The sequence below is a fragment of the Pollicipes pollicipes genome, unplaced genomic scaffold, assembly GCF_011947565.3.
Source record: "Pollicipes pollicipes isolate AB1234 unplaced genomic scaffold, Ppol_2.1 Scaffold_7261;HRSCAF=8764_pilon_pilon_pilon, whole genome shotgun sequence".
In the NCBI taxonomy this organism is placed as follows: Eukaryota; Metazoa; Arthropoda; class Thecostraca; order Pollicipedomorpha; family Pollicipedidae; genus Pollicipes; species Pollicipes pollicipes.
In genome coordinates, this window is record NW_023597054.1 from 3,972,936 (window position 1) to 3,986,466 (window position 13,531).

At 57.5% G+C, this 13,531-nt stretch overlaps 2 protein-coding genes across 2 annotated transcripts; both read left to right on the forward strand.

Annotated features, from left to right (window-relative positions):
• Positions 1 to 356: 356 nt before the first annotated feature.
• Positions 357 to 4,551, forward strand: LOC119112636 (uncharacterized). The gene is made up of 4 exons (XM_037236869.1): positions 357 to 691; positions 3,058 to 3,319; positions 3,845 to 4,322; positions 4,459 to 4,551. The coding sequence occupies exons 2-4, from the start codon at positions 3,075 to 3,077 to the stop codon at positions 4,549 to 4,551; spliced, it is 816 nt and encodes a 271-aa protein (XP_037092764.1). The 5' UTR covers positions 357 to 691; positions 3,058 to 3,074.
• A 468-nt stretch (positions 4,552 to 5,019) lies between these two features.
• Positions 5,020 to 5,720, forward strand: LOC119112955 (telomeric repeat-binding factor 2-interacting protein 1). The gene has a single exon (XM_037237258.1). The coding sequence runs from the start codon at positions 5,220 to 5,222 to the stop codon at positions 5,577 to 5,579; it is 360 nt and encodes a 119-aa protein (XP_037093153.1). The 5' UTR covers positions 5,020 to 5,219; the 3' UTR covers positions 5,580 to 5,720.
• The last annotated feature ends 7,811 nt before the right edge of the window (positions 5,721 to 13,531 follow it).

A 13,531-nucleotide genomic window follows, 5' to 3' on the forward strand; every position in this document is an offset into this window, starting at 1 on the left:
TACGTCTATTTCCTATTATACCGTTGTTCCTAACCAGACCTCCCATGGTAAAAGATACCCCACTTCCTTCGAAGCCCAGGCTCTGCAGACGTCATTTCTTACAAGATCTCGGGCATGCATAACCCAGTTGCCCTCTTTCCCCCAAATCCGCCGTCGATTTCGTCTCGCACAGATCGGCAGTTGCGAAACACCACGCGAGACACGAGAATCTCGATCTTAAGTCAGACGGGCGGGATTGCAGCGGAATTTTACGCATAGCAGCGGACAATTACTTTTAGAGATATTTCTGTTCACAGCTTCTGGGGTGCGGCTAGAGTCTTTTACTGTTCTCTGGACTCAACAGCAATTTAATGGTCTCGTGAGAATATTAAACCGGGCTATATCGCTGGGAGGAATTGTGCTTGTTCGTACGTTCGTACGTGAGAACGTTCCGCTGAATCCCAAATATGGAACCGATTCTGAATGTGAATGTGTTGCCAGCTTGACAAACGTCGTTCCTCTTATGTTTTCTGCGCAACAAATTATATATGCTCTTGACCAGCAAGAAAAAGAAAAGGGTTTAGCCAACGCCAAATTCCGTAAAATATTGGCCGTGTTCGTCGACGTAAAAATCCGCATTGACCATTTGACATACGCGTTCAAAACAACTCTGCGGCGTGTTGACAGCGGTCAGCGGTGCGGTGCAGCACGTGTACGTGTTGATTTATTGAGATGTGGGATGGGTACGGGTGTACGTACTCGCGGATGTAGAGTGAGAGGGTTTACGGCGGAGAGTAGTTCCGTAAACAGCGATTTTGGCAGTGGCGGTATGTAATACTTCTGAGGGATTCTCGGATAATTACTTTCAGCCTAATCACAACGGTAAAATAAAAAGGATGCCCGTGACCGGTACCATTATGCTTGTTTGAGACATTTGCTACTTGGAGTGTGGTGTCTGGTCTATGAAATATTGTGGTGTGTCAGGTCTTAGCATAACTGGTCTTCCTTAGTTTTAGGGCCTGGTAACTAACTACAGATTGCAGTGAGCTTAGGATGATGGTGTGGGCCTGGCAGCTATCTGCAGATTACAGTGGGCTTAAATGTGTTGTGGGCACTTAACTGCCACAATGCAACAAAAATGCCTGTCATATTGTGTGTAGGTATGAGGAGTTAATCAGGGGTAGCACCACCAGCTTTTGGTAGGATTGGATGAAGCCATAAAACTGTCATGACACATGAATAAAAGGTAATATAACTGAGGTAAAAAGGTAAAATAGGTAAAATAACTGAGGGCCATATATCTGGCCATGTACTACTAGGACAATAAATATCCTAACAATGCCTGCTTGAGGATCACAAAATGTGATGTTTTAACTGGGAAAAGCAACTGGCACAAACCAGTTAACTTACTGGCAATAAAAGCTAGGCAGAGATGGGCCCTAACACACTGCTGCCAGTTTGATCCTTCTCTGCATCACCATCAACATGTGTCTGGATGGCCGCTTGATGCTCTTCACTCCTGTGTTGGGTTCAGTTTGATCCTTGAGATTTCAGAAACCAAGAAAGCTAGAGACACCAAATTCACATAGTGTGATGGTCTGCATGTGAAGTTGCCCATCACCATTTGAGGTTACTAAGTCATGGCCTTCAAGCCAAATAAGGCCAAACAAGGTCAAAACCAAATTGGTGTCCCAAAAAGTGCCCCAGAACCTAGACACCTACTCTAAACAAAAGGTCACTGGTGCTCATTTAAGATCAGTGACCTTGTTTAACCTTTTGCAGCTTATGGTGAGCAAAATAGTACAAGACTGCTTTGGGCTTTGCACCTGAATAAGTGTAAAAGATTATGCTGGGCAGTATGTTCTTAAAACAAAATGTTGACCTGGGCCACTTAAGGTTAGTGACCTATCCTGACCTTTAAGAAGTCATGCAGGATGATGATGATGATTTGGGTTTAAGGGAGCGTCGATGGCGGAGGTTGTTTTGCGCACATCCATGCAAGATATATCATGTGCTTTCTGCTATCAAAAATTTGATGTCAGCACCAGAAGCTATGCCATGCAGCAAGCTACAGAACAATAAAGCAGTTTGGTGATTACCTTTGTCTGACCTTCATAACTGACCCAAGGTCAATGGAATTTGTTCCTTTGTAATAACAAATTATCTGTCATTTAAAGGTGTACAGCTATACCGAGTTTGGCGCGGGTGCGTCACGCCGGTCGGAAATCACTCCCGAAAACATGCAGAGGGTCAAATTGACCCCCACCCGAGCGCGTGTTTAAGAGTGTTCTATAATGGGATGGGGGGGGGGTCGGAGTTGAAATACCTACCTTAAAGATCATTTAACAAAGTTCACAGCTCTGTCCTCTTTAAGGCCTCAGCCTCTCTAGTTTCTGAGCAAACGCCCGCAAAGATGTGCAAACTATTTTGGGAGACTATTCCTAGGTCGCCTAGGCATGCATGACGTCATAATGGTGTCATTCAATTCCTGCCATTCCATTAGCCATGCGGCGATCGAGGCTGAGAAAAGATGACTATCGAGTCGTTTATATCTGGTGTTCGTGAGCACGATTTCCAGATATAACGGCCGTCAATTGGCTCTCTTGTAATGTTGTGCTGGGCCTTGTGACGTAAAGAAACAATGACGCATTGAGGAACATATTAACTAAAAAGAGAACTTGTACTGTCTAGAGCAGCCTTCTCCACCTAAAAGCGTGCCAACAGTTATAATAAGTAGGCTGATCTCGCCATTTCTGATGCTTGCTTCAATGCCTTCAAATGTGGAACATTTTCCGCCCCCGTCGCACGCTAAAACTGCATTCAGCTGTGGGTGAACTGGCGGGCAAGGTTAAGAGGAGACAATCAAGTTTTGCGGCTGCAGGAATGACTTCCCGCGCGTTTTGCCGCACGTTGTGGAGGACAAACAAGTGGAGAGGTCCAAAGATAGGCGTCAGGAGTTATACTTGTAACTTTGGCGAAATTGGCAAAATGCTGGTGGCTTGCAATCTGCGAGTCGCATGTTCATGTGGCTTGCAGAGCACCCCTCTTCTCGTTCCCTGACGGCCCAATGTCCAGTAGCTGCGGCAGGCGGCGCGATGACCGGTCCGCCGAATGTGGGGGCGCTGCTGTTCCGGCGGCTGGACGGCAAGCCGGCCGAGTTCCACCTGGAGCGCGTATTCGGCGCCGAGCGCTCCCGCGTCACCCAGCTGGTCACGCGGCATGGTGGCGTGCTGGTGAACAACCCGGCCCGGCACCCGCACGCAGTGGTGCTGACTGGTGCGGCGCCCGGCTCCGAGCAGCGGCCGCCGATCTCCTACCGCAGCGACACCTTCAGCACGCAGTGAGCACGCGAGACTGAGGTGCGCCAGCCTTGCGATAGGTGGCGCACCGCTGTGGTTTTTTTGTTTGTGGTGTGTGCCCTGCGATGATCATGATTTGGGCGGGTGTGTAGACGGTGCATGTTAGGTTGACCTTGTGACGTCGTCAGTGTTGCTTTTCTGACCTCTTAATAACAAATCGTCACCATTTCAAGGAAGCCAAATTCCTGGGTATCTCCTGGTGCTTATATGCGTTCGGTCCCAAATGGGTCCATTGAAACCACTGTTTGCGATGACCACCCATCGCACACATCCGTCCCACTACGTGGATATCGTTTCTAGAGATGGCTGTGTGCAAAGCATGTTGCATCATTGTATGCTCGCATCGCTGCGCCTGTTGCACCTCTGAAAACGCGACTGCCGCCGATACGCTGTATGTATATTGCCGTGCTGCCTCTGTCCAACTGACCCGAGCGTAGCGCCTCCCTCGGTCCGCAAACACAGCGTTCTTGCCGGCCTCTGACCGTGCACTGCCTGCCGGCCGGCAGGTTCGTCGATGAGTGCGCGTCGGCCGGCCGTCTGCTGGACCTGAGCCGGTTCCGTGCGCAGACAGAGTCCCTGTACGCGCACCCGTCTGAGGCGTCAGCCGTGCTGCTTGGCGAGCGCGCCTGGCCCGAGTTGCAGCTGGATGCGCGCTTCGCGCCCGTCGTCTCGGACGAAGATGAGCAGCTAGCGGCCGAGCTGGCGGCGGCAGACGCGCCGCTGGGACGCGCTGGCTCCGTGTGGAAAGGCCGCGCGCATTTCACCCGCCTGCAGGACGTGAGCATACTGCGGCTGGTGGCGGCTCGGCCCTGCAGTGGCGGCTCGCCGCCGACGGCGCCGCGCTACTGGCAGCTGATGGCGCCGCGGCTGCCGGCCGCGTTGACCGACCACCCACCGCTCTCGCTGTGGACGCGGTTCGTGAAGCGCGTGGTGCCGTGTCTGGCCGAGTTCAGGGGCGCCTTGCCGCTGCCGGCGCTGGTGGCCGTGTCGCGCGCGGTCGGCGCCGGGCTGGCGCTCACGGAGGACGAGCGGCGCCAGATGGCGGCGGAGGCCGAGCGCCGCGCCGACCAGGCGGCCGCGGCCGGCGACAGCTGGTGTTCGGACAGCGGGGACGCGGCAGATGGCGCCGGCGGAGCCAGGGCGGGCGGCCTCGGAGGCGCGCCTGGCACGAGCGCCGTCCGTGTCGTACAGACTCCGGGCGAGCTGGAGCTGAATGTGTCGCACGTCTCGGGGGGGCCCTCGGAGTTGAGCGACGACGACACGGTGGCGCCCGAGCCGCCACACGAGGAGCTGCAACGCGACGGCACGGCCGGCCGCGACGTTCACTCCTTCCACATGGACTGGGACAGGGCGGAGGACGAGCCGGAGCGGACGCTGGCACGCGCCCCCGCAGCGGCGGCGCCTACCGCCCGATCGGACACGTCTCGGCTCGCTCGCATGCGCATTCGTCGCTTGTGCGGCTCGGGCGAGGAGGCGCGGACCGCCGCGGCCGGGGCGGGCCCCGCCAGCGACTCTCCGCGCCGGTCTGTGTGCGCCGGCGGCACCAGGACCGCCGCGACGCCCGCGGAGCGCACCGAGTCGCCGGCGAGCGACGACAGCGCGTCCGGCGGTGGCTTGCCGGGCGGTGCGCGGCGGCGACTGGGACTGCGACGCCGGCGCGGCGCGGCTGTCCGGCGCTCGCCCAGCCCGGCCGTCTCCGCCGTCAGCGTCCGCTCCCGCTGCCTGTACACGCAGCTGGAGGAGGGCCGGCTGCTGCTGCGCCTGCTGAAGGAGAAGGGCCGCGCGCGGCTGACGGGCCGAAGCCTCTGGCGCCGGATAGAGACCGAGCGCTGCGTGCCCCGCCGCACTTGGCAGTCACTCAAGCAGCACTATCTGGCGGTGATGGAGCCCCGCCTGGACGAGTACGGTTCGCTGACAAAGCGGCAGCGCAACTGGCTGCGCGTGCCGGCGCCGCTACCGCGCCGCAGCCGCCGCCGACCGTACGAGCGCGAAGAGGACGTGGCCATCCTGCGCTTCTTCATGGAGGCGCCGCGCCGCCTGCTGGTGGCGCGTGGCAGGGCCATCTGGCAGGAGGCAGAGCGCGCTTTGGGGCCGGGCCGCACCTGGCAGTCACTCAAGGAGCGCTTCCTCAAGAGCATCGTGCCCAACTGCGAGCGGTACGCCGGTGAAGACGTGCCGGAGCCGTTCTGCGACGAGGTGCGGCGCGTGCTACTTGATAGCGATACTTCGGACTGTTCGTAGCGCTCCACGCAGGGTGACACGTCAAACAGCCGCATGCCTTTCAGCCAGGACTGTGTTCGTTGCTAGTCGGGCAGTCGTGCCAAGTTGAGTGCGCTGTATCCACGCGAAGATGTTACGTGTGCCATAAATCATGGAAAGGTCCTTATGGATTTACAAGGGACTGTTCGTAGCGGTCTGCGCCCCGCCAGTCAGGCCGCCGTGCCCGTAGGGCAACGCTGAAAACAGCCGCATGCTTTTCAGCCAGGAACTGCATACAGGGGCGCAGCCAGAGCTTCCAAGCAGGGCACAGTTGACAAAGGGCCCCTAACAGGAAAAGGGTCTTTCCCCAAAAAATCGCCGGATATGGTCCATGTGTAATTGAGGACGTGTTTTCTTATATATATATATATATATATATATATATATATATATATATATATGTATATCTATATATATATATATGTACACACACACACATATATATATATATATATATATATATATATATCTATCTATCTATCTATATATATACATATATATATATATATCTATATATATAGATATATATTCCCCATTGCTACCCTCCTTAACTGAAATAAAGGCCATACGCTACCGCGCTCAATTCTACCTTAAATTTACGGTAAATATACTGACAAAATCATGCGCCAAATGGCTACACGAAATAAATCGCCGGTGTTCTTCCTTTCACAATGGTTCGGTAGACTCCTTTAGACGCATAGAGCTCAGAACTTTTGTCAGAGTTTTTATCTGGGCTGTTCAGAAATAACAAGGATGCAGCGAATGTAGATTGAAAATCGAGGTAGGTTGACAAGCTGTATTAACATGGCCAGGCCATGTTTTGTGTGGATATGTTCAGCATTCAGGCAGAATCGAAGTGGTACAAGTTATGTAACATAATTTTGAGGTAGCGCACTAGCATATCTGAAAAACTCGACGCCCAGCGTTGCAGTCTCCCTAGGCCGCGCAGGGTCGACTTTGCGGCCAATATTAAGTTGTGGCCAACAGGTGAAAGAAGTACCTTTCAGGGCTTCTGGACGCCAATCGTTTATAGAGAGATATTCCGGGCTTATATTTCACCTGTGCGGTTTTTAGACTAATGAAAACGTATTGACCTTTACAGCATAGCGAAGTGGTCCTGGAATCTGGTGACGCTGGCAGAGAAGGGCAAAATATCTGATTTTCGCGTTGCTGCAGCTGTTTGTGCCCAGAGGACAACCTCAAAGCTATAAACGAGGTTCTCTCATTGTAATTCTTGAACTGCACAAATCAATTTTGAGGGACATTAAGAAACATTATTTTGCAATGGGCGTTGTTGCGCGCTCGGCGCCCGGCCCTTGGAGTTACTTGCAGTGGCCAACGCCGTTCGGTTTAACGAAAAGTGCGACCCGAGCCATTGCTATCCTTGTTACCCGAAGTTACAGGCGTGCCAATGAAGCTTCATGACACGCTCAGCTGCTGGGGCTATATGGTGCCGCCAGCCCATCGCCCTGACGGGAAGGACGGGCACTGTGGGGAATCGAACCCCGTACCCGCAGTTTCCCAGACATGCAGTGGTTAACGCGGGCGCGTTAACCACTACACTAGCGGCACCCGGCGCGCAGCCTCAAACCTTCTGATGGCGCTTGTTTTACTAGTCGATTCTGCAAAATAATGCATGTTCTCGGGGAAACATGGAATGGCCTTGTTTGAACTCATTTTGTCACACTCCAATCAACACTAATGAGATCCCTTATTTCTCTCCGGTAAAGGGTCCCACTGATGTCCAACACTACGGGGCACATTGTTGTTCCCGGCCAAGGGCTGCAGGTATGTCCTGTCCCACCGCGGTGTGTTTTCCGGCCGCCATTTTGGCGATACGGCGTGGTATTTTCTGTTCGATCCGGAGGCCATTAGACGGATACATCATGTCTTTGGTCCGCTCCCTAACACGGGAGGCGATCGGAACCGCGCGGTTGACCTCGGTTCGACGCATGAACCGTGATTAATGCAACAACATCTCTGCTCGCTGCAGGTGGTCAAATATATAACACATATACTCCAGTTGGGCTTAACGGGCCCATACTGTAATAGGGTTGAAGCGTGCACCGTTCGGCACTGGGGGTCCTGATTGGCAAAGGGGTCTTCTAGTACCTCGGTGTGAGCACTCATAAGTTCTTATGTTTCCTTCGATTATCAGAGGACTCCGACCAACTAAAGAGACTCTCTGCCATTCAGGCTCCCGTCCCCGTTCCTGTTGGGCAAACCTTCCTCTGACCGCATCGAGGCCTCTTGTTGACACATAGTGCTCTGTTGGGCACTGCGGGTCCCTGAACGACACAGGAGCCCGACCATTGTAAGTCGCATACCCGGCCTTGTCCATGCCTGGGAAACGGGCACCCAGAGCTCTTGGTCTCATGGGCCCAGACGGTAATGGAGCCGACTATTCGGCGTTCGTGGTCTCTGACCGGCTAGTGCACCCACATTATCTCAGGGGTTCCTCGAACGTTGCAAGAGGACCGCTGGCGTATATGTCAGGTCACTACCCTATGGGCCGCGATTCTTAACGTAACCTACAGCCAGACCTTCTGGTCGTTACGCCCTTCAGCCGAGCCTTTGATCGTCCGTTCCGGTGGGTCGCCCGGGCCCCTCTTCGGGTCTCATCAAACATTACCCTTGGTCAGCGCGGGGCCCCTTGCGAGCACACGACCCTTTGTTAAACACTGTGGGCCTTAAACAGACACAGAGGCCCCGACCAGTGTAAATCAATGACCCTGGCTTTGCCCCTGCTTGGAAAATGGCCCCTCAGGCCCATGCCGCCACAGAGCCGACTGTGTGTTACTGGTAGAGTCTGATGTGAAAGGAATTCTCGGTCGGGCTGCCTCACACGCAGCGGTGACCTGCAGCACACGACGCCGACAGGGAGAGACCCACCCCACGCGCCCGAGCAGCACCTCTTGTACGCCCTCCAAGGCTCATCCCCGCAACACGATCTGCGAGTGACTGGCCGGCGCCACCGTGACGCACCGCCCCGAGCCGTGATTGATCCCCTCACTCAGACATGGGTCATCGCCCCGCTCGCCTTACATGCTGACACACGGTCCCGGGGCATGGTCCACCGCCACACCCACCCCTGCTCTTCAAGGATCATACACAGTCACGCCGACGTTTCATACTATCCAATCACTCGACACACCATAAAGTTGGCTCGGTTGCCGGCGCACACGCTGGCTGCGTCGCAGCGGCATCGTCGCAACTTCTTCCGCCGGCTGCTCAGGACAGGCCAGGATGCCCACCGGTTCCGTCCCAGTCGCCGCCGGTGCGTGCTCCGCGTTGTCCGGGTTGTCAGCGACTGTGCCAGAGCCCTCCTGGTGTGACGGGCCCGCGGCCAGGTATAGGGGTCCGTCGTCCTCCTTGTCACTGGCGTCACATCGCGATGCATCGCTGTACCGAAGCCACAGATCCCGCACGTGCCACGGTACGCCATCCACCTCGGCCACTTGCGACGACACGATCCGCGTGACGACGCCCTGAAGAGGTGTTGCCGTACATCGCGTACCACGGCAGCGCATCCAGACGAGGTCACCAACTTGTAGCGTGGAGTTGCCGGGCCGTTGCCGCGCCTCGTCTGGCGCCGGTGGTGACCTCTGCGAGTCATCGGCCATGTCACGCTGGCTGGGCTGCACGCAGTCTCGCATCTGGTACCGGTAAATGCCAGCGGCCGGTGCGTCCGCGGCAGAGTGGCCAGAACCCGGAGGAATGTTGTACAGGTGCACGGCCTCTGCAGTGGTCCAACGTAGCCGCGCAGCGATCACTTTTATCGTGCGATGACTGCGCTCCACGATGCCGTAGCCCCCTGGCTCGTGGACGGCCCGGAAGCGAAGAGCTGTGCCCCACTTTGACGCCAAAGCAGCCATCTGACGGCCACGGAAGACCACGTCGTTATCCGCCAGAATTTCTGCCGGCGCGCCGTGCTCGTAGAAGATCGCCTCTGGATGTTGGACGACTTCCGTTGCATCGGCACGGCGCAGCTGCCGGTACAGGCTGTACCGGGACGTGCCGCAGTCAATCAGGGACAGGTACGATCCACCTTGGTAGTGAGCCACGTCTATCGCGAGACGTGTCCATGTGTCGGGGACGTGCAGCGAGCCATGCCGCCACCGCGTCGGCACTGGGTCGATGGATCGGCACACATCGTACCGACCCACAACCGATCGTACGGCGGCTTGCGACGCCTCCCGCGCTACGTCGCGCCTCACGAAGTACCGTAGTGTCCGGCGGATTCCTGGGTGGCCGGCACTCTCGTGTGCGTGCACGATCCGCGCCTCGATGTCCATGCCATTGCTGCCCTTCGCCGCGTCAGCACCATCACGTACGGCGGCAGCTGCCGCCCTGGAGCCGATGCGCATGCTCTTGTCACGTCTCACAGCACCTGCACCCCCAGTGCGTGCCAGGATCCTAGCTGGCACACCGTCGTCTACCTGGGTCCCGCGCAGCCATTCCATGGGGACGCGGATCAGAGTATCCGCTAGGTTTTCATCCGACCGCACCAGCGCGATTGTCAGCGTTAGGTTCAGCCCATCCATCAACTGCCGGATGACGTCAATGCACCGTCGAATCAGCATTTCGCCATGCACCTTGGTGCGGAGGCGCGCGCGGTCACTCAGCGCGTCGTCAATCCACCGGTGGACCGTAGCGGAGTCAGTGCGGAGGTCAATGATCTCCATCCCCCAGGTCATCCCATCCGTGCGTGACGGTATTCACCCTGCACTTCAGCCAAGCGACAGCAGGGCGAAGCCAGCGGCTGGCGGTCAGATGAGCCACCAGCCGGCCGCACCATGCGAACACAGCGCGCCGCGTGACCTGCTCCCGTGGTGCAGCGACGCCATTGTCACGCGACCAGTGCAGTTTCCCATCCACCAGCTGCACGCGCAGGCCGAGCAGGCGCGCGCCGTCCGCTACACGCTCCAGCGCTTTGCAGGCCAGGCCGAAGCGAACGAAGTGACGCACCACGTGGTCTGCGCTCACGATGTCTTCGTCGACCAGCGGGTCATCCACGTATGGGAGCACGGCGCGCTGCATGTCGTCGTCCTCCGCCAGCACTGCACGAACGACAGCCTCCATGATGAGCGGGGCGACGTTGAGCCCAAACCCCAGTCCTGTCAGGCAGTACCGCTGTCCTCGCACCATGACCGTCTGGTAGGGCCACAGTCGGCGTTCCAGGCGCAGCTGCAGGTACGCCTTGCGTAGGTCCACCACGGCGACACGCGTCCCATGTCGCCGCCTCTTTCGGAGCTGGTCGGCGCAGACGTCCGAGTCCGCCGTGTGGGCCGTCACGAGGCTGTTAAGCTCGCGATAGTCCAGGACAGGTCTCAACTTATCCTGATTTGCCTGCCGCACCGCCATCAGCGGCGCCAGACCGCGCGGCGGTCCATCCACCTGTTGGTCGTACGGCATCAGCCAGCCATTGCTGATCCATGCGTCGATCTCCGCGTCGTACGCCTGCCGCGCGTCCGCGGGCACAGGATACTCGGCCACCACGTTGCGTAGACATTCTGCACCTGTGCCGCCCGTCCACTTCCAGGCGACCGTCCACGCTTGCTGCTCGCCGCTAAACCTCGCCGTAAAGTCGACTGCGTCCACCTCCAGGCCTCGCTGGGTCACAGCTGCCGCCGCACAGAACTGCACGTCTGTCGGCGTCCGCACGCTGATGCCTCCCAGGGCAGTGGTGCCACTCATGCCGAGCACGACGTCAACACCCAGCGGTCGGTCCGGCACTACCAGGACCTCGAGCGTCACTCGACGGTCCTTGCCATTAACCACTATGCTGCCGGTCCCGCAGCATCTAAGTTCCTGGCCGTTAATCGTGGCCATTTTCACCGTCCGCGGTGTCCATTGTTCCCAGCGGCCAGTGTACAAGAGCGTGTCCGTACAGCCCGCGTCCACCAGCTGACCGTCCGCCCATTCACCTCCAGCCGGGTGGTGGGCAGCGCGCCCCTTAATGGCGGGGAGACGGCGCTCGCGCTGACGCGGTGTCCCACCGACTCGTTTCCCGACCGACGCTGTGGACAGGCGACGGCGATTTGGCCCGACTGACCGCACGTCCAGCAGCGTCGCAGTTGGCGTCTCGCCAAGCGCATCGTCGGGGATCGTGGAGGCGCCTCTGCACGCGCCACGGCCGCTGCCACAGCGACGCGTTCATCGCTGAGCACGGCTCGTGCCCGTGCGAGAACACTCGCTAGGTCCAGCGCCTCCGCGAGGGTGCCGGCCCGGATCGTCTTGCGGACTTCGTCTGGCAGGCCGGAGACGAATGCGCAGACGAGTGCGCTGTCAGGCACTCCGCCGAACAGGGAGGCGAGCCGGCGCAGGTCTGCAGGGTACACGTCCGCAGGCTCCCTAAGCTGCAGACGGCGGCTCGCAAATGCATCGTAAGCCTCGAGGCGGTCCATGGCGAACGCGTCGTACAACGCGTCGCGCACGGCGTCTGCGGAGTCCCGCGACGTCTCCGGCATCTGCAGCCAGACAGCAAAGGCGCCGCCCGTGAGCCGTGCCGCCAGGACACCGGTCAGGTCCACGCCGTGATGCCTGCACGGCACCGCTGCGCGCGTGAACCACTCCACGACGTCCGACGATCCATCGTACCCCGGGATGAGCCGGGCTTCAAACGGCCCGCCTCCATCCCACGTGACGACCCTGCTCCCGCTGGCGCTCCCGCTGGCTGACGCTGGTGTCGCTGCGCCACCAGTCGTGATGGACATCGTCACACCGCCTGCAACCGCTGCCGGGGTCTCGGGCATTCTGGCCGAAATAGCTTGTGAAAAGAATTCTCGGTCGGACTGCCTCACACGCAGCGGTGACCTGCCGCACACGACGCCGACAGGGAGAGCCCCACCCCACGCGCCCGAGCAGCACCTCTTGTACTCCTTCCAAGGCTCATCCCAGCAACACGATCTGCGAGCGACTGGCCGGCGCCACCGTGACGCACCGCCCCGGGCCGTGATTGCTCCCCTCACTCAGACATGGGTCATCGCCCCGCTCGCCTTACATGCTGACACACGGTCCCGGGACATGGTCCACCGCTACATCTGACCAAAATATGGGTCATCGAATCAGCACGCTCCAAATCAGCGCGCAGGACCATCTGACTGGCATTGGAGTGCTCGTCCGTGCGGGCCGGGACACCTGCATGAGACCTCCAACTGGCTTTTCGGGCCCTTCAGGTCGTCAAATTGGAGCTTTAATCGCGGGTTCCGACGGGCATAAAGGGCCCACGAAGCCTAGGGGGGAGCATGTGCCCCCTGCCCCCCTCCCCCTCCCGCCCGCGCTACTATGTACGACGCGTGAATCTTATAGTCGTGCCAAGTTGGGTGCGCTGTTTCCACGCGAAGATGCAACGTGCTCCATCAGTCATCCTGGAAAGGTCTATGATTTCACAGGTTGCGGGGAAGGAGTGCACGTTTGTTTTGTGGATTAGCATCATCTGTAAGTAATTTACAGTACACAGTGCACACTCTTACGGACGCGGCACACAAGCGCGGATCTAGATCAGTTACGGTTGTTGCGATGCCCTATTTATGTTTAGACCTCGAAAGTCTCCAGTCGTGGTGGTCGCCGAGGTCATAAGTGTCTGCTGCTTTTTTAATCTCAGTACTGTTACCGAATGTCTAGGAATGTTCGAGAATTGGATATTTGGATCTACACGTTTAGAGCTGTAATGTTTTCGGGGACGCGCTGCATCTGTAACATCTCATTTAACGTAAGGAGATTAACATTACAGTGTTCACATCAAACCCATGACAGGAAGAACAGACGCAGAAATGCTATGGCATCGTTCAAATTTTTGGGAAGTTTCGTTTCAGGATACCGGCGGGCAGGAATATTTGCGGCGCCTAAGCTATTAGTGGTTATATCGAACAGTCGCACTTTCCTCTCAATCATTCTTGACGTCTCGCGATGATCGGCAGGCCCTCTTCTCT